This window comes from Scyliorhinus canicula, chromosome 6, assembly GCF_902713615.1.
Source record: "Scyliorhinus canicula chromosome 6, sScyCan1.1, whole genome shotgun sequence".
Taxonomy (NCBI): Eukaryota; Metazoa; Chordata; class Chondrichthyes; order Carcharhiniformes; family Scyliorhinidae; genus Scyliorhinus; species Scyliorhinus canicula.
In genome coordinates this window covers 23,284,459-23,302,987 of record NC_052151.1, presented here as the reverse complement: position 1 = coordinate 23,302,987, position 18,529 = coordinate 23,284,459, and the positions used below count along the sequence as shown (strand labels likewise).

General features: G+C 47.0%; 1 protein-coding gene across 3 annotated transcripts in view; it reads left to right on the top strand.

The window, feature by feature from the left end:
- mocs1 (molybdenum cofactor synthesis 1) overlaps nt 1-11,684 on the top strand; it is a 40,261-nt gene extending 28,577 nt beyond the window's left edge. Inside the window, exons 8-10 of one of the 3 annotated variants that reach the window (XM_038799049.1) lie at nt 324-444; nt 2,291-2,338; nt 9,047-11,684. In XM_038799049.1, the coding sequence (XP_038654977.1) occupies nt 324-444; nt 2,291-2,338; nt 9,047-9,933 (1,056 nt within the window). In that variant the 3' untranslated portion in view covers nt 9,934-11,684. Of the gene's footprint in view, nt 1-323; nt 445-2,290; nt 2,354-9,046 lie in introns of all 3 variants that reach the window. The other 2 variants (XM_038799051.1, XM_038799050.1) reach the window with 2 other exon arrangements.
- Nucleotides 11,685-18,529: the final 6,845 nt, after the last annotated feature.

The window sequence follows — 18,529 nt, the reverse complement described above, 5'->3', positions numbered from 1 at the left end:
ACAGCTGCAACATGACTTGCCAATTTTTATACTCAATGCCCCAGCCAATGAAGGCAAGCATGCTGTATGCCTTCTTGACTACCTTCTCCACCTGTGTTGCTCCTGTTTGGAGCATAACCACCAGCATAGATCTGTTGGGCTGAGTGGCCTGTTTCTGTCCTGTAAATACTTTATAACATTGTACTTGGTGAGGGCAGTGTCAGTGTTTACCCTTTCCCCCCCAAACAGCAACAACTGTAAGATCTCGTTGACTGAGCCTCCAGGGAATTGCCTGGAAGTCCGCACGCATACTTTTCAGCTGCCGCTTCTGTTTTAACGTGCAGGTGTGCCTCTTTGGGAATACTGAAGTGTCCCTGAGGGATTTGCTGCGCTCAGGGGCCACAGAGGAGGACATACTGGAGATTATCGGAACAGCGGTGGGCAAGAAGAAGAAGCAGCACGCGGGTAAGGTTACGATCACGGCATGTTTCCCCCCTGGAGGAACGATTGAGAATCGTGGAGCGTAACTCGGGGAGAAACTGTTTCCCGTGGCAGGGAGGTCAGTAACAGGATTTAAGACTATTGCCAAAAAGAACCAGTGGGATAAATTAGTGTTTATCTTTGAGTGCAGCCTGCTATTACGCTCCACAATGCATTGGCTGAAAGGATGATTGATGTAGAACCATACCACAGTGACTTCCAAAAGAAACTTGGATATGTAAATTTGAAGGGAAAGGGCAGCACGGTGGTGCAGTGGGTTAGCCCTGCAGTCTCACGGCGCCGAGGTCCCAGGTTCGATCCCGGCTCTGGGTCACAGTCCGTGTGGAGTTTGCACATTCTCCCCGTGTTTGCATGGGTTTCATCCCCACAACCCAAAGATGTGCTGGTTCGATGGATTGGTGCGCACTAAATTGCCCCTTAATTGGAAAATAGTGAATTGGGTACTCTAAATTTATAATAAATAAATTTGAAGGGAGGGCATGGGGAGGGGGTGGAACTTGCAGGTCCATGAGGAGAGAGCAGGAGGTTGGATTTAGTTAGTAAGTACAGTCGTCACAGTCCCAGAAGGCCATAGGTTGCTTTCCCCTTTGAGGGGGGCGGGGGGGGGGGGAGAGCCGACTGGTGGTGATTTAACCTGAGGGTCACCACACCTCGGGCGAGTGGGCAAGGTTGAGAAGGCGGGGCCTTTGTGAATAATGATAACCTTTCATTGTCACAAGTATGAAGTTACTATGAAAAGCCCCTGGTCGCCACATTCCGGCTCCTGTTTGGGTAAGCCGGTGCGGGAATTGAACCCGTGCGCCGGCCTTGTTCTGCATCACAAACCAGCTGTCCAGCCCGCTGAGCTAAACCGGCCCCCAGTTTAATTAGACAACTGTCAAAGAACTGACAGAGGCACCTTAACCATGTAATGGGTATATCATTGCCTATCTCTAGTGCTTCACGTCACGAACTCGGGCTGGCAGAGGGAAGCAAGGGTTGAACTGTTGTTTTAAAAGAGATATTTGAATGATCTGTCAGTTCGGAGGATTAGGAAATTTTAAACTTGGCCACCCTAAGGTTATACAAAACGGGATCAAGAGGAGGGTCTGTCTGCTGCTCCATATGGGCAGCACGGTAGCACAGTGGTTAGCTTCACAGCTCCAGGGTCCCAGGTTCGATTCCTGGCTTGGGTCACTGTTTGTCGGAGTCTGCACATCCTCCCCGTGTGTGCGTGGGTTTCCTCCGGGTGCTCCGGTTTCCTCCCACAGTCCAAAGATGTGCAGGTTAGGTGGATTGGCCATGCTAAATTGTGCTTTGTGTCCAAAAAAAAAAGATTAGCTGGGGTTACGGGGATAGGGTGGAGGCGTGGGCTTATGTAGGGGGCTCTTTCCAAGGGCCGGTGCAGACTCGATGGGCTGAATAGTATCCTTCTGCACTCTAAATTCTATGATACACGAGTGTTTGGGGGAACAAGACACCATGGGAGCTGGCTATGTGGCCTCTGGTTACTGACACTCCCCAGGCTTACTTTCGGAGACTTGGATGAGGAACTGTGTACGGCTATGGGGAAAGGACAGCAGCTTGGGCCTAGCTGGATAGTAGCTCAAGAGATCCGACACAGGCAGTGTAGACTGAATGGTCTCCTGTGTGGCATGATTCTTCAATTAGAAAAAAATGGCCACACTTTCGGTTATAAACTCTATTTTATGGTAGCTTTTTAAAAAATCGATAATTGAGTTGGAGGTGAGGATAACACATTTTCAAATCAATTATGGGTAGAGGGGCCATTTTAGTTGATGACCCTTTAATCCACTGGTTTTTTTTCCAGGGATGTTTAACATATCACAGATGAAGAACAGGCCCATGATCCTGATCGGTGGGTGACGGAGCAGTACGTAATATTGACTTCATTTTGCGCTTAAACATACTTCCTCCTCTTGTTTCTTCATTCTTCGCTTCTGTCTTTGTGCCAGGGGATCTTCCTTCAGCTTTTCAGCTTTGGGTGTCCTGGGCACAAGAAACAAAACCAATCCAACCCAGCCAATTACCGCCCGATCCCTCTACTCTCCATCATCAGCAAAGTGATGGAAGGGGGTCATCAACAGTGCTATCAAGCGGCACTTCATCAGCAATAACCTGCTCACGGACGCTCAGTTTGGGTTCCGCCAGGGTCACTCAGCTCCTGACCTCATTACAGTCCTGGTTCAAGAATGACCAAAGAGCTGAAGACCAGAGGTGAGAGTGACTGCCCTTGACATCAAGGCAGCATTTGACCGAGTATAGCATCAAGGAGCCCAAGCTAAACTGGAGTCAGTGTAATCAGGGGAAACTCTCCACTGGTTGGAGTTATACCTGGTACAAAGGAAGATGGTTGTGGTGGTTGGAGGTCAGTCATCTCAGCTCCAGGACTTTGCTGCAGGAGTTCCTCAGGGTAGTGTCTGCGAAACAACCATTTTCAGCTACTTCATCAATGACCTCACTTCCACCAGAAGGTCAGAAGTGAGGATATTTGCGGATTACTGCACACGGTTCAATACCACACGCGACTCCTCAGATAATGAAGCAGACGATATCCAAATGTAGCAAGACCTGGACAGTATCCAGGTTTAGGCTGACAAGTGGCAAGTTACATTTGCGCCAAAAAAGAGCCAGGCAATATCCCATATCCCTCTATACTCATCTTACCCATATAAATGACTAAATGCTTTTTGAAAACCAAAATGTACCCTCCTCTACTACTGCCTCTGGCAGCCTGTTCCAGACACTCACCGCCCTCTGTGTGAAAGAATTGCCCCTCTAGATCCTTTTGTATCTCTGCCCTCTCACCTTAAACCTATGCCCTCTCATTTTAGACTCCCTTACCTTTAGAACATAGAATATTACAGCACAGTACAGGCCCTTCAGCCCTCGATGTTGCGCCGACCTGTGAAACCACTCTAAAGCCCGTCTACACTATTCCCTTATCGTCCATATGTCTATCCAATGACCATTTGAATGCCCTTAGTGTTGGCGTGTTCACTACTGTTGCAGGCCGGGCATTCCACGCCCTTACTACTCTCTGGGTGAAGATGTTGACTACCTTATGTGTGCCCCTCATTATTTTATAGACCTCTATAAGTTCACACCTAAGCCTCCTACTCTCCAGTGAAAAAAGACCCAGTGTATCCAGACTCTACTCATAACTCAAGTCCTGGTAGCATCCTGGTAAATCTTTTCTGCACTCTTTCTAGTTTAATAATATCCTTTCTATAATAGGGTGACCACAACTGTACACCGTATTCCAAGTGTGGCCTTACTAATGTCGTGTACAACTTCAGCAAGACGTCCCAACTCCTGTATTCAATGTTCTGACCAAAGAAACCTAGCATGCCGAATGACTTCTTCCCCACCCTGTCCACCTGCGACTCCACCTTCAAGGAGCTATGAACCTGTATTCCTGGATCACTTTGTTCTGTAACTTTCTGCAACTCCCTACCATTAACTGAGTAGGTCCTGCCCTGATCTACCAAAATGCATCACCTTACATTTATCCAAATTAAACTCCATCAGCCCACTGACCCAGTTGGTTAAGATCCTGTTGCAATCTTGTATAACCTTCTTCACTGTCCACTGTGCCACCAATCTTGATGTCATCTGCAAACTTACTAATAATGCCCCCTGCATTCTCATTCAAATCATTAATATAAATAACAAATGACAGTGGACCCAGCGCCGATCCCTGAGGCACACCGCTGGTTATAGGCCTCCAGTTTTAAAAAACAACCCTCTACAGCCACCCTTTGTCTTCGGTCGCCAAGCCAATTTTGTATCCAATTGACTACCTCACCCTGGATTCTGTGAGATTTAACCGTATGCAGCAATCTACCATGCGGTACCTTGTCAAAGGCTTTGCTAAAATCCATGTAGATGACGTCGACTGCACTCCCCTCATCTACCTTCTTGGTTACCCCTTCAAAAAACTCAATCAAATTTTTGAGACATGATTTTCCACTCTCAAAGCCATGCTGACTGTCCCTAATCAATCCTTGTCTCTCTAAATACCTGTAGATCCTGTCTCTCAGAATACCTTCGAACAACTTACCCACCACAGATATTAGGCTCATCGGTCTTTAGTTCCCAGGCTTTACCCTGCGGCCCTTCTTCAACAAAGCCCAACGTTTGCTACCCTCCAATCTTCAGGCACCTGACCTGTGGCTCTCAAAGATTCAAATATCTCTGCCAGGGGACCCGCAATTTCCTTCCTAGCCTCCCGCAACCATCCTGGGATACATTTCATCAGGTCCCGGGGATTTTGCTACCATTTGAGGGTTTTTAGACTTTCAAAACAAAGGATTTTGGTAATGGAGAGCCAGACCCCCCCCCCCCCCCCCCCCCCCCCCCCGCCCCCAGTTTGTGTATTAAAGGAATGGGGTATTCGAGAGCTATCAAATTGCTGTGGGTCATACAGGTTCCCAAGGTGGGGGATTGGGCTCTTTCAAGGTTGTTTAATATTTGTGGTCGGAGTGCAATTACTCTGGAACAAAGATAGTATAATTAGGTCTCGGTATAGATCAGCCCTGGGCCTAGTTCGATGGTAGAGCATCCCTGGGGCATCCAATGTCCTCGCTCCTGACCCAGTTGTTCCACCTGCCCCTTCCTGAGCCCTCTTGTTAACAGCTGAGGCCGGCCCCAGGACTGGGCAGCTCTCGGTGAAAGGCAGAAGTGTAACTTGGAGTGAACTGGTGTTCGGCGTCCCGTCGGGAGCTCGGTTGCTATGGCTCAGCCCTTCTCTCCGGCGGCTCAGCCCTTCTCTCCGGCATCTCAGCAGGTGAACCTTGGCGTGGATCCCGGGAATGTGCTGCCTTTTCGCTGAGACAGGAAATACATTTTGGGACCTAACACAAGTTTATCCTTACGCCTAATCCCCACGTGGATGGCCTGTTCCAGGCTCAGCAACATGCAGCCAAATGTTTTTATTTATTATTTTTACTTCAGAGGATGTGAGGAGAGAATGTGATATGCTGGCTTGGATAGGTTTATGGAAGTATATAATATCTTTTGGCATTTTCCTTTCAAGATTCTTTGTGCAAAAGGAAGAAAACAAGCAAACATCTTCTTCAGCAGCCACTCGCGTGGCTCTTTAATTATACATCTGAATCCCTATTCCCCCTCCACGCTTAACCCCGCAGTCTGTTTGGAAACTGTTATAGAGACAGCGGCCCTCGAGAGCTTGAATCAGTCATCATTCACCGGCAGAACCAGTAACTGCTTCGGTATTATGTAATCCTCCAGACATTCGGCCCATCGTGACCCCCCCTCAGGCTCCTTCGAAAAGAGTTCAGCTCCCTCTCCGGGGATCTAATTGACACCTGCAAAGCTCTGAAGGGGCCCGAGAGAGTGGACGCTGAAACATTAGGCAGGAATCTCCAGGCCCATCCATGGCGTATTTTCCATTGGCGACCACTGGCCGGCACTGCGATCTTCGGTGTGTTTTGCGAGGCTCGCCTGACGCCCCCAGACAGGTGGGGTGGGAGCCTTTGTTGTGACTGCGAGATCGCGCAGGCGGAGAGGGCGAGAACATGCAGTCCATCGTTTCTGACATTTGGAGTGTCTAAAACACAGACTCGGGACAAGGGGACGATTATTTAGGACTCGGATGAGGGGAAAATTCTCCACCCAAAGGGATTGGGAATGTTTGGGAATTCGCTACTCTACCTTGCTGCCCCGTCCTTGAACACGTTTTCGGGCTGTGATAGACAGATTTTTCTCTCGAGGAATTTTGGAATGCAAGGAGCGGGGATTGGAATTGAAGCCCGAGATCAGCCCTGATCGTGTCGAATGGCGGAACAGGTTGATAGACCGTATCTGCTTCTCTTGTGCTCGGGATGCAGATCAGGATTTGGAACCTAATTTTTTTTTTTAAAAGACCTCCACTCATCTCTCGTTCTTTCGCCAATTGTCTTTATATATCGAATGCCCGCCCGAGTGTTTGTTGGGTGAGGTGGTGACTCACCCACCTCTGAGTTCAAAGGTTGAGGATTTATGTCACCCTCCCAAATATGAAACCTTGGCTAATGCTCCAGTGCAGTACTGTGTGTTAGTGCTGCTGTCAGAGACCCCCATCTGGGCCCTGGGGTGAATGCGGAAGATCTCTTGGTACTATTTTGAAGAGCAAAGGCATTCTCCCTGCTGTGCACTGATCGGTATTTATTTGGAGACCAACGCTGAGAAAAGATTGTTGCAATGTTATTTCTGGGAGCTCGGTTGGCATAACTTGGCTGACCAGACACTGCACTTTCTTTCTCTTTTAAAAAAAATCTCCTATTGGCTGCAAAGTGTTTTGGAAAAGACCTGAGCTTGTGAAAGAAAAAAGCGTGCACTTGTGTCAAGTGGGAATATAAATTTAGGCTGTGGACATCTTTAAACTGTTTATTGCCGCAGAAGGCTGTGGAGGCCAAGTCATTGAGTGCCTTTAAGACAGAGATCGATAGGTTCTTGACTAATAAGGGGATCAGGGGTTATGGGGAGAAGGCAGGAGAATGGGGATGAGAAACATATCAGCCATGATTGAATGGGGGAGCAGACTCGATGGGCCAAGTGGCCTAATTCTGCTCCTAAATCTTATGGTCGTATTCGCACAAGAAATCATCTCCGCTGACCTCGGCTGCATCCCACGCAGGAGCGGTGTTCCGCTTGGTTATCAAGGTACCAGCATATGACTTGAGGGGCAGCTAGCCCCTCACGCACTCATGATGGTTACAGCTTCATGAGCAGACACCTCATCCTCTTCTCTCTCTCTCTCTCTCTCTCTCTCTCTCTCTCTCTCTCTCTCTCTCTCTCTCTCTCTCTCTCTCCCCCCCCCGCCCCCTCCCTCCCAACCAACCCCAGCAATCCCACAGCTCCTTAAGCTCCAGGAAGAGCGGAATGGAAATAAAACGACTCGGGAAGAGAGGCAGGGAAATAAAATGACTGGTTATAAGGGGGATAGATTCTCTCATAAATACCCACTCTCGCTCCACTTGCTGGCTCATAGTCGTACGCATTACGAACGGGCATAGCCTCTTGAGCCTGCCCCGCCACTCAATACGATCATAGCTGGTCTGATTGCAACCATAAGATGTAGGAGCAGAATTGGGCCGTTCACCCCATCAGGTCTACTCCACCATTTGATCATGGCTGGCCTCAACTCTGCATTCCTACCTATCCCCGATAGCCTTCTACCCGATTGTTAATCAACAATCTATCTACCCCTGCCTTAAAGATATTCAAAGATTCTGAGAAAGAGAATTCCAAAGCCTCGGAATTCTGCAGAGGGAGAATTGTTCCCCAACTCTGTCTGAAATGGAAAATTCTTTATTTTTTAAACAGTGACCCCCCCCCCCCCCCCTCCATAGTTCTCGATTCTCCCACAAGGGGTAACGTCGTGCCCACATCCACCTTGTCAAAACCCCTCAGGATCTTTGTGTTTCAATCAAGTTTCCTCAAAAGTGGATACAAGCCTTGAGTATCCAGCCTTTCCTCGTATGACAACCCACCCATTCCAGCTATTAGACAAGCAAACCTTCTCTGAACTGTTTCCAATGCATTCATACCCTTCCTAAAAGAAGGAGGCCAATAACGCTGCACAACCCTAATCAGTTTCTCATTTCGCTATAGCTGATAAAAAAAAAAAATTTTTTATTGATACAACCATGATTGCATGCCATCTCCCGTATGGGAAATTTACTTTGTTACTCCTGTGGCTGCTACTGCCCGTATTGGATCCAGGTGGTAATTGCTGCCCTCCTGTGAGGGTGCAGAATGCCTTAGTCTGATGTGACTCTGCATGTCTGTATTCTTGAGATGTGTGAATTAATGTGGGCAGGGGCCTCAAAACAATAGCAAGAACCTTCATTTCTCCAGCGTCCAATCACGGCAGGAGGAATTCCCAAAGTGCTTTCCAGCCAATGAAATGTTTGCAAAGTGTAGTCGCCGTGGGGATTCACTGCAGGCAGCTTACACACTGCTAGATCCTGCAAACAGCGGCAGGTGTCGTGGGCACATAGTGAGGCCTCGATTTAATGCCTGCTCCAAAAAGATGGCACGTCCAACAACGCAGCACTCTTCAGGCTTCTACGTACACACTTCGACGGTTGCCAGGTGACAAGAGGCCCCAAACACTCCGGTGCACATGGCAACCATAGATCATAGAATTTACAGAGCAGAAGGAGGCCATTCGGCCCATCGAGTCTGCACCGCCCTTGGAAAAAACATCCTACCTAAGACCATACCTCCACCCTATCCCAGTAGCCCCACCTAACGTTTTGGACACTTAATGGGCAATTTATCACGGCCAATCCACCTAACTTGCACATCTTTGGACTGCGGGAGGAAACCCGAGCACCCGGAGAAAACCCACGCAGACATGGGGAGAAAGTACAAACTCCACACAGAGTCACCCGGGGGGGGGGAATTGAACCCGTGTCCCTGGAGCTGTGAGGGCGCAGTGCTCCCCACTGTGCCACCATGCCGGCCCTCATTTGAGTGCAGTAAGTGCTCTCTTCCAGTTCATTATCCTTCACTTTGTCTTTCTGTCCTCCTCACTCAGTTCTGTTTCTGTTTTCAGGGCAAGATCCTGTTTCTTCCAGTGCTCAGGGAATCGTAAATTTGATCCAACCGGACCGACAGCCAATTTGGAACAGCTCGCTGCCTGCTCCGATGGGAAGAACATTCCGGAATGATGTGTTTACAAGTGAGGGAGGCCTGCCAACTTTTCATGGAGGAGTGGGATCCACAGCCAGCCCGGTCCGGCCTGCGCTAAGAACATACTGTACTGACAGTGGCAGACTGGCCGAGAGAGGCTCCCGGTGCCTCAGCACTGTGGCCAGGTCTGATGGTCAGGAGATTTCAGCCCGCCAACATGCGTGGCCTTGCTCAAGCAGGGTAAAGGGCATGGGCGACTCGAAAGGGCTGGGACTGACGGCTGGTGGACTCGCCGGTGAGTGCACGACGACAGACTACAGGCAGGCAGAGCACTTGACTCACACCGATGCGCGGGGCCGGGCCGTCATGGTGGACGTCGGCGGCAAACCTGACTCGCAGCGCACAGCCTCGGCGCAGGCCGTGGTCCTGCTGGGGGAGCGGGCCTACAGGCTGCTGCAGGCCAACCAGCTGCGGAAGGGTGACGCGCTGGTGACGGCCCAGCTCGCCGGCATTGGCGGGGCCAAGCTGACCGCCCAGCTCATCCCGCTGTGCCACGCCGTCCAGCTGCACCGCATCGACGTCTCGCTGGAGCTGGACGAGGCCCGGCTGGCGGCCGTCGTCACGGCTACCTGTGGCGCCGCCGGCAAGACTGGGGTGGAGATGGAAGCCCTGGTGGCGGCCAGCGTGGCGGCCTTGACCGTTTACGACATGTGCAAGGCGGTCACTCACGATATCGTGATCAAGGAGGTGAAGCTGATCAGTAAGACTGGCGGGCAAAGGGGCGACTTCCATCGCGCCGGCAACCATTAATTTGCAGCCCATGAACTTTCTGCACCCAATGCCGTGCTAGCATTTACGTCAATTCCCTTTGAAATCCTGTTATATACTTTCATATGAATTCAGAGCAAGAATAGGCCACTCAACCCCTCGAGCCTGTTCCGTCAATCAGCAACCCCAACCCCACCTTCCCTGTTCAAACGGTGCAGAGCCTCGTTGCTGTGTTTTAAGTAATTATGCAAATTTCAAAGTCGACCATTTGCCATCACCTTGTGCCCCTTGCTCGCCTCACAGTGTTGTCACTCGGTTTGTTCAGTTATTGGGTGGGCATGAGCAATATTGGGATCGAATGGTTCCACAGCCCACCATATCCAACAATTTACAAATCCTACAGCCCCTTTTAACACACACGATAATGCTGAGGCACCTTCCACAGAGAAATTGTAGAACAACAGGCATTGAGCTAAGTGCGAGAATTGTCAGAAAGCAGAGTCAAACAGATGGACTTTTTGGAGAGGTTTTTTGAAAGGAAGCGAAGGAGGAAGAATCTCTGAAGGAGACGAGCTTGTACAGGACCTTTCACGGCTCCGAGATGTCCCAGAGCACTTTATAGCCAATTAAGTACTTCTTTGAAGCATAGTCGCTGTTTTAATCTTGGAAATGTTTATCCGAGGATTTCGGAGCCTATCAAAGAGGCAACAGGAAGATTGGCCGCTGGCAATGAGGAAAAAGTGGACAGGGGGCCTGCAGTTGAGGCTGGAGTTGGAGGACTGGTTTGGGAGGGGCTACTGCAGGAGGGGTAGAGATAGGCAGTGAATTTCCACGTGGGTACCTTGCAGGCGGGTGTGGCGATGGTGGTGACAAGTGTAGGACATGAAGGAAGGGACTGCCATCTGGCTGCACTGAAAGTTTTGGAAGGTGGATGATGGAGAGTGCGGGGTAATCGAGGTGAGAAAAATCATATTTGATGGGACGAGGAGGTTCAGGGGGAGTTTGCTGGGTTAGAGAGGGGGAAGAGGCAACTAATGTTGACGAGTGAACAGTCTTGGTTAAGAGATGGACCTTCGCTCAATAGAACGATGATGCTGAGATTGTACAGCCTCAGTGATTGACTGCAGCGGGGTGCAAACGGGCAGGGACAATAGAAGTGAGTTTTTGAATGGGTTAAACCCAACTGCATAGTTTCTCTAAAAGGTACTGCTCTTTGCCTCTTTAATGTTTCAATGTTGATTTCTGCTCCACAAGTGCTCAGCCTTGCGAGTCTATTGGAGTCCCAGAATCACCTTTACTGAGCCAATGTCGCACTCTTCAGCAAACCCTTGGGGCGGCCATTTGTTCTTCCAATCTCCGTCAACTTCCATATATCCAATCATGTTTGAAGTTTGTTTCATTTTTCTTGTGAAGGTCAACATATATCAGCGCAATATTGGGCATCTTGCAATTCCGCGCTAATTCTGCAGGGCCTCCAATATCCTGAAAATCTGTTGGTGGGGGTGGCGGAGGGGTTGCGCTGGCGTGCGCATTGATGTCTGGATATTCCCAATCAACACTACAGATACATAGAATATAGGAGCAGGAGCTTCGAACCTGCTCCGCCATTTATGGCTGATCATCCAACTCAATAGCCTAATCCTGCTTTCTCCCCATAAACCTTTGATCCCAATCTCCCCACTTATATAGCCCCAACCGGAGTGAAATTCCAGTTCAATATTGTAATTGAAAAAGTCGTGTACTTGCAATGTATTTTCGGGTGGGCAGTAAAATTGGAACTGGATTGAATTGAATATTGTTTGGGATGTTGTCTGTTGAACACGATAGGTGTGATCAGGACCACACACATTCCTAATGGACTTAGAGCTGTAATTCATTCATCCAGAACTGGACGGAGAGGTTAAAAGCATACGGTGATCAGGATGGAATTGCTGTTTCAAGATTAGCTTCAATTAGCTTCCTAGGGGTGCACATCTCCAAAAATCTGTCCTGGTCCACCCACATCGACGCTACCACCAAGAAAGCACAACAGTGCCTATACTTCCTCAGGAAACTAAGGAAATTCGGCATGTCCACATTAACCCTTACCAACTTTTTGCAGATGCACTATAGAAAGCATCCTATCTGGCTGCATCACAGCCTGGTATGGCAACTGCTCAGCCCAGGACCGCAAGGAACTTCAGAGAGTCGTGAATACCGCCCAGTCCATCACACAAACCTGCCTCCCATCCATTGACTCCATCTACACCTCCCGCTGCCTGGGGAAAGCAGGCAGCATAATCAAGGATCCCTCCCACCCGGCTTACTCACTCTTCCAACTTCTTCCATCGGGCAGGAGATACAGAAGTCTGAGAACACGCACAAACAGACTCAAAAACAGCTTCTTCCCCAATGCCACCAGACTCCTAAATGACCCTCTTATTGACTGACCTCATTAACACTACACCCTGTATGCTTCAACCGATGCCAATGCTTATGTAGTTATATTGTATATCTTGTGTTGCCCTATTATGTATTTTCTTTTATTCCCTTTTCTTCCCATGTACTGAATGATCTGTTGAGCTGCTCGCAGAAAAATACTTTTCACTGTACCTCGGTACACGTGACAATAAACAAATCCAATCCAATTGAACAACTAAGATTAAAAGCAGTTGCCTAATCATTTGGTCATCAGAAGGAAATGCAGTGAAATCCAGGGCTGAATAAGATCGCATCTCTGTGGCAGCACGGTGGTGCAGTGGATTAGCACTGCAGCCTCACGGCGCTGAGGTCCCAGGTTCGATCCCGGACTGGGTCACTGTCAGTGTGGAGTTTGCACATTCTCCCCGTGTTTGCGTGGGTTTCGCCCCCACAACCCAAAAAATGTGCAAGCTAGGTGGATTGGCTACGCTAAATTGCCCCTTAATTGGAAAAAAAATGAACTGCGTACTCTAAATTTAGGGGCAGCACGGTGGCATTGTGGGTAGCACAATTGCTTCACAGCTCCAGGGTCCCCGGTTCGATTCCCGGCTTGGGTCACTGTCTGTGCGGTCTGCACATCCTCCCCGTGTGTGCGTGGGTTTCCTCCGGGTGCTCTGGTTTCCTCCCACAGTCCAAAGATGTGCAGGTTAGGTGGATTGGCCATGATAAATTGCCCTTAGTGTTGGGTGGGGTTACTGGGTTATGGGGATAGGGTGGAGGTGTGGATCTTGGGTAGGGCTCTCTTTCCAAGAGCCGGTGCAGACTCGATGGGCCGAGTGGCCTTCTGCACTGTAAATTCTATGATTTTAAAGAGCCTTTCCTACATGTTCTCACTCTGTTGTCATTGGATACGTGGGAACTCCCACTTGCTCTCCTTCCATTCTGTTGAGAAAGCATTGACCTACACGGAGGTAAAAGTTGAAACCTTCCGCTACCATATACAACAATCCATTTAACTGAAGCAGAGCCGTAAAGCTGTTTGATTTTGGAGATATCTGCCAACAAGATCCTGACAGCAGTTAATGAATAACCTCTGTTCAAAACAGTGGGGATCCTTGCCCAGACTAACTTGTATGTCGCTCCAGTCCCATACCAATGTTTATTGTTAACTAGCCATTCAGTTGTATCAAATTGCAGTGGTTTGATGAAGCAGTCCACCAACACATTCTCAGTGCAACTGGAAATGGGTGATTAACGCCGGCAACACCTACATCCCAGGATCAGTTTTTGAAGCGAGAAGGTTAGATGTGTATTATATGCAGCACAGTAGCATAGTGGTTAGCACCGTTGCTTCACAGCATCAGGGTCCCAAGTTTGATTCCCGGCTTGGGTCACTGCAGAGTCTGCAAGTTCTCTGGGTGTCTGCATGGGTTTCCTCCGGGTGCTGTGGTTTCCTCCCACAAGTCACAAAAGACGTGCTGTTGGGTAATCTGGACATTCTGAATTCTCCCTCTGTGTACCCGATCAGGCACCGGAATGTGGCGACTAGGGGATTTTCATAGTAACTTCATTGCAGTGTTAATGTAAGCTTACTTGTGACAGACATTATTATAAATTGTGCAGGTTAGGTGGATTGGTCATGCTCAATTGCCCCTTAGTGTCCAGAGACGTGCAGATTAGTTTAGGGGGATATAGCCGGGTGGACAGAAGAGTGGACCCATCTTTCAGAGGGTCGGTGCCAGTGGCGTGCAGAGGTCTGGTGATGCCCGGGGCAAATCTTGATTGTATGCCCCAAAGACTCAAGTATAAGGCCTAATATACTGAGAAATATTATGAGAAAGGAAAACATTTTGAATATATAAACACAGATGAAACATGAAATAAACGCTTTATTCGATTTTAATATAAATCAATCAAATTTATTAAGTTCTTTTCCCCAAATGATACCTCCTGTCACAAAACACCTGAACTACTTCACTTTTTACATCAGCTGTGAGAAATTCTTTTTCAATGCTTATTAAAGCCAGGTTGGTCAGTCGCTCCTGTGACATAGAAGACCTCAGATATGTTTTTATTAATTTCAGTTTTGAAAATGACCTTTCACAGCTTGCGACTGAAAATGCGATTGTAAGCAGTAATCTGTATGAAACACACAGCGTCGGAAAGACATCCCTCCCATACTGCAGTAAAGACTCCAGAGCATCTTTAGGATCAGGGGGAACTCTATTCCCTCCAGCTCGAAGGAGCATCACAAAATCAATAATTTTGTCATATAACTGAATTGCAACCACATCATTGTCATAATAATTTGCAAAGTCTGAACATTCCTTTTTTAATTTCTCTCTTTCTTGTTCATCTTCAATCACTACTGAATTCAAGTTCAGAAGAAAAGAAAATCGGTCACTGAGTCTTTGAAGACGGACACTGCGGTCTTCAATTTCAGTTTTTAATCTGTTCACAATCTCTACCATTACTCCATTAATTTCTTCTTGTGCCGTCAGTCCACTATCTCTTGCTGACTCTCCAGGCATTATTCTTCTTCTCCTTGTTCGTGCAATTGGTATTCCCCAATTTTCACAATATTCATTGGCTAAATCTATTGCATTGTGGATAATTTCATCATTCTTCAAATTCAAGATATGAATAAGTCCTCTCAGATCACAAGAAGCTTCATGGAACCCCATTTTCGGATCCTGCAAACGTTTTGAGACTTTCTCCACTGATGATAAAACTGAGTACCAAAAATTTAATAAAGCTATAAACGGGAACTGTTGAATAGAGAACTGTTGATCGCTATCTGATGTAGCGATCCTGCATCAGATTTAGTTTCCCTTGAAAATTCTCCTTCCAGCAGGTGTTGAAGGCTTGCAATAACGTTGTCACACTCTTCGTGGATTACTTGCACAGCATCATGGCTGGAACTCCATCTTGTGTCACACTGTCTTTTCACAGTCCGAGTGACAAATGATTTTAACACTTCCCAACGAGAAGTAGATGAAGAAAAAAAAGTAAAGAGTTTTTCTAGAATGCCAAAAAATGTAACAACAGGTTGCACCTCACTTGCATGGACACAGGCCAAATTGAGGCTGTGGTTCTCGCAGTTCACAAACACAGCTTTTGGGTTAACTTCAAGAATTTTTTGTTGAACACCTCCTCTCACTCCAGCCATAACTGCTGCGTTATCATATGCTTGACCACGACAGTCATTCATGGAAATTTTGTCTTCTTCCAATTTTTCCTGAATTTTATTTACCAGGCTGACTGCATCTTTCTTGTTGACTTGAAAAAATCCCAGAAATGTCTCCTTTATTTCTACTTTTCTGTTTTCATCAATATGAACATAATGCAGAATTTCAGAAACCTGATCTTCATGGGCAATATCTGGAGTTGAATCCAGCATTATGCTAAAATATTTTGCGTCCTTAATTTCGGAAATTATATTTTTCTTGACAGTTTCACCAAGAAGATTGATTATTTCGTTTTGAATTCTGTTGGACAAGTAGGTGACACTTTTTGGTTTCTCTTTCCCTCTCTGCAAGTGTTTTGCTAAGATGTCATCATATTTGGCCAAAAGTCTGATTGTTGCTAGAAAGTTTCCTGTATTTTCACTGACTGTCTCCCCTGGCTCTGATAACCCAGATATTCCTTCTCCTCGATGTCCACGATAGGCCAGATTCTGTTTTGCCAGAAAGGATATAACCTCGACAATCCGTTCAGTTATAGCTTTCCATCTTTTCTTTTCAGCAGACATTTGCTGTTGAAGTTCAGCATCTATCGTGGTTGAATGATGGAGGCGAACTACGAGGTTCAGGTATTCCCTCATGTGAGCTCTATGAGAAGGGCTTTTCTCATGGTCAAGTATTGTTGGATTTAATTTTCTCCAAGTGGAGAAACCGTCTTCCTTTCCAAAGTTTGACACAGACGACAAATGCTCCTTTGAAAACAAAAAGCAAACAAAACAGTAGCATGCTTTCCGATATGGAGAGTATAACAACCATTTTCTCTCCACAATTTCTCCGTTTGTGGAAACTTTATCAAACCACTGTTTGGAAAATGATCTCCCATCCTTCTCAGCAAATGAACCACTTTTATTCTGATATCTTTCAGGGCCAAATTGTAATATTGTCATCTTCAAATGATCTGGAATCAGTTTCTTCAAACAGCCAAAATCGCTTCTTTGCAAAAATATGTTAAAATCTTCTTTATTTTCTTCACATGGATCATCATCCTGACAACGAGACTGAGGAGAGAGAGTATTATGTTCTGACCGAGCTGAATCTGTATCAGAAAAATCCTTCTCTGCACCCACATCATCTTTTACTTCTCCAGGTTCTCCTGCTTCTTCTTTACTTCTTTTTATCCATGCATCTAATGCCCCTCTTTGATGGGACTCTTCTTCGACTCTGGCCCTCTTTTTTTTCCTGTTCTGTGCTCCACTCGGCTGTACACGAAATACTCGTAACATTTCATTTTTTATCTCAAAAACCGTAAGACGCATGAGAAAATGGGAAGAAAATGGTAAACAATCGGTCAGTTGCAGACGGATAAACCATATTTCATTTCTTTGTTCCTTCGTATCAAATTATTTCACACTGATTCTCCACTGATAATTTTGTGCAATTTATATCATAGACTTACAAATTAGTGGTATCTGTATTTGAATATTAGCATGTTAAGGAATAAATGTCTCCTATTCCGAGATTAAATGCCATAGTAGTCCTCTGAACATCCAGGCTTCACTCTTACTACATCACACGTAAATATTTCATTAAATATCACCAAAAAACCTATAAAAAACCTAGTTGCACCTGTTCTAGAGCTATTCACTGACCTGAGTGGTAAAAGAACTAATCTAGATGCACAAAAAGCTGAAGAAAAGACGAGTTATGACTCGAGGAAACGCAGGAACGAACAGCCACGTCTGCTTGTTGCTTTTGATGGTTGCACCACGTACATCATGCGCATGCGTGTGGGGGGATGGGGAGAAGCACCATTTTCTCAAGACAGAAAGGGTACACCATGTTAATAGAACATAGAACACTACAGCGCAGTACGGGCCCTTCGGCCCTCGATGTTGCGCCGACCTGTGAAACCATCTGAAGTCTATCTGACCAGAACTGCACGCAGTACTCCAGGTGCGGCCGCACCAGAGTTATGTACAGCTGCAGCATGACCTTGTGGTTCCGAAACTCAATCCCCCTGCTTATAAAGGCTAGCACACCATATGCCTTCTTAACAGCCCTATTAACCTGGGTGGCAACTTTCAGGGATTTATGTACCTGGATGCCGAGTTCATCTACACTACCAAGAATCTTGCCATTAGCCCAGTACTCTGCATTCCTGTTACTCCTTCCAAAGTGAACCACCTCACACTTTTCCGCATTAAACTCCATCTGCCACCTCTCAGCCCAGCTCTGCAGCTTATCTATGTCCCTCTGTATCCTATAACATCCTTCAGCACTATCCACAACTCCACCGACCTTCGTGTCATCTGCAAATTTACTAACCGATCCTTCTACACCCTCTTCCAGGTCATTTATAAAAATGACAAACAGCAGTGGCCCCAAAACAGATCCTTGCAGTACACCACTAGTAACTGAACTCCAGGATGAACATTTGCCATCAACCACCACCCTCTGTCTTCTTTCAGCTAGCCAATTACTGATCCAAACCGCTAAATCACCTTCAATTCCATACTTCCTTATTTTCTGCAATAGCCTACCGTGGGGAACCTTATCAAACGCCTTACTGAAATCCATATACACCACATCAACAGCTTTACCCTGATCCACCTGTTTGGTCACCTTCTCAAAAAACTCAATAAGGTTTGTGAGGCATGACCTACCCTTCACAAAACCATGTTGACTATCGCTAATCAACTTGTTCTTTTCAAGATGATTATAAACCCTATCTCTTATAACCTTTTCCAACATTTTACCCACAACCGAAGTAAGGCTCACAGGTCTATAATTACCAGGGTTGTCTCTACTCCCCTTCTTGAACAAGGGGACAACATTTGCTATCCTCCAGTCTTCCGGCACTATTCCTGTCGACAAAGACGACATAAAGATCAAGGACAAAGGCTCTGCAATCTCCTCCCTGGCTTCCCAGAGAATCCTAGGATAAATCCCATCTGGCCCAGGGGACTTATCTATTTTGACATTTTCCAAAATTGCTAACACCTCCTCCTTTTGAACCTCAATTCCATCTAGCCTGGTCGACTGAACCTGAGTGTTCT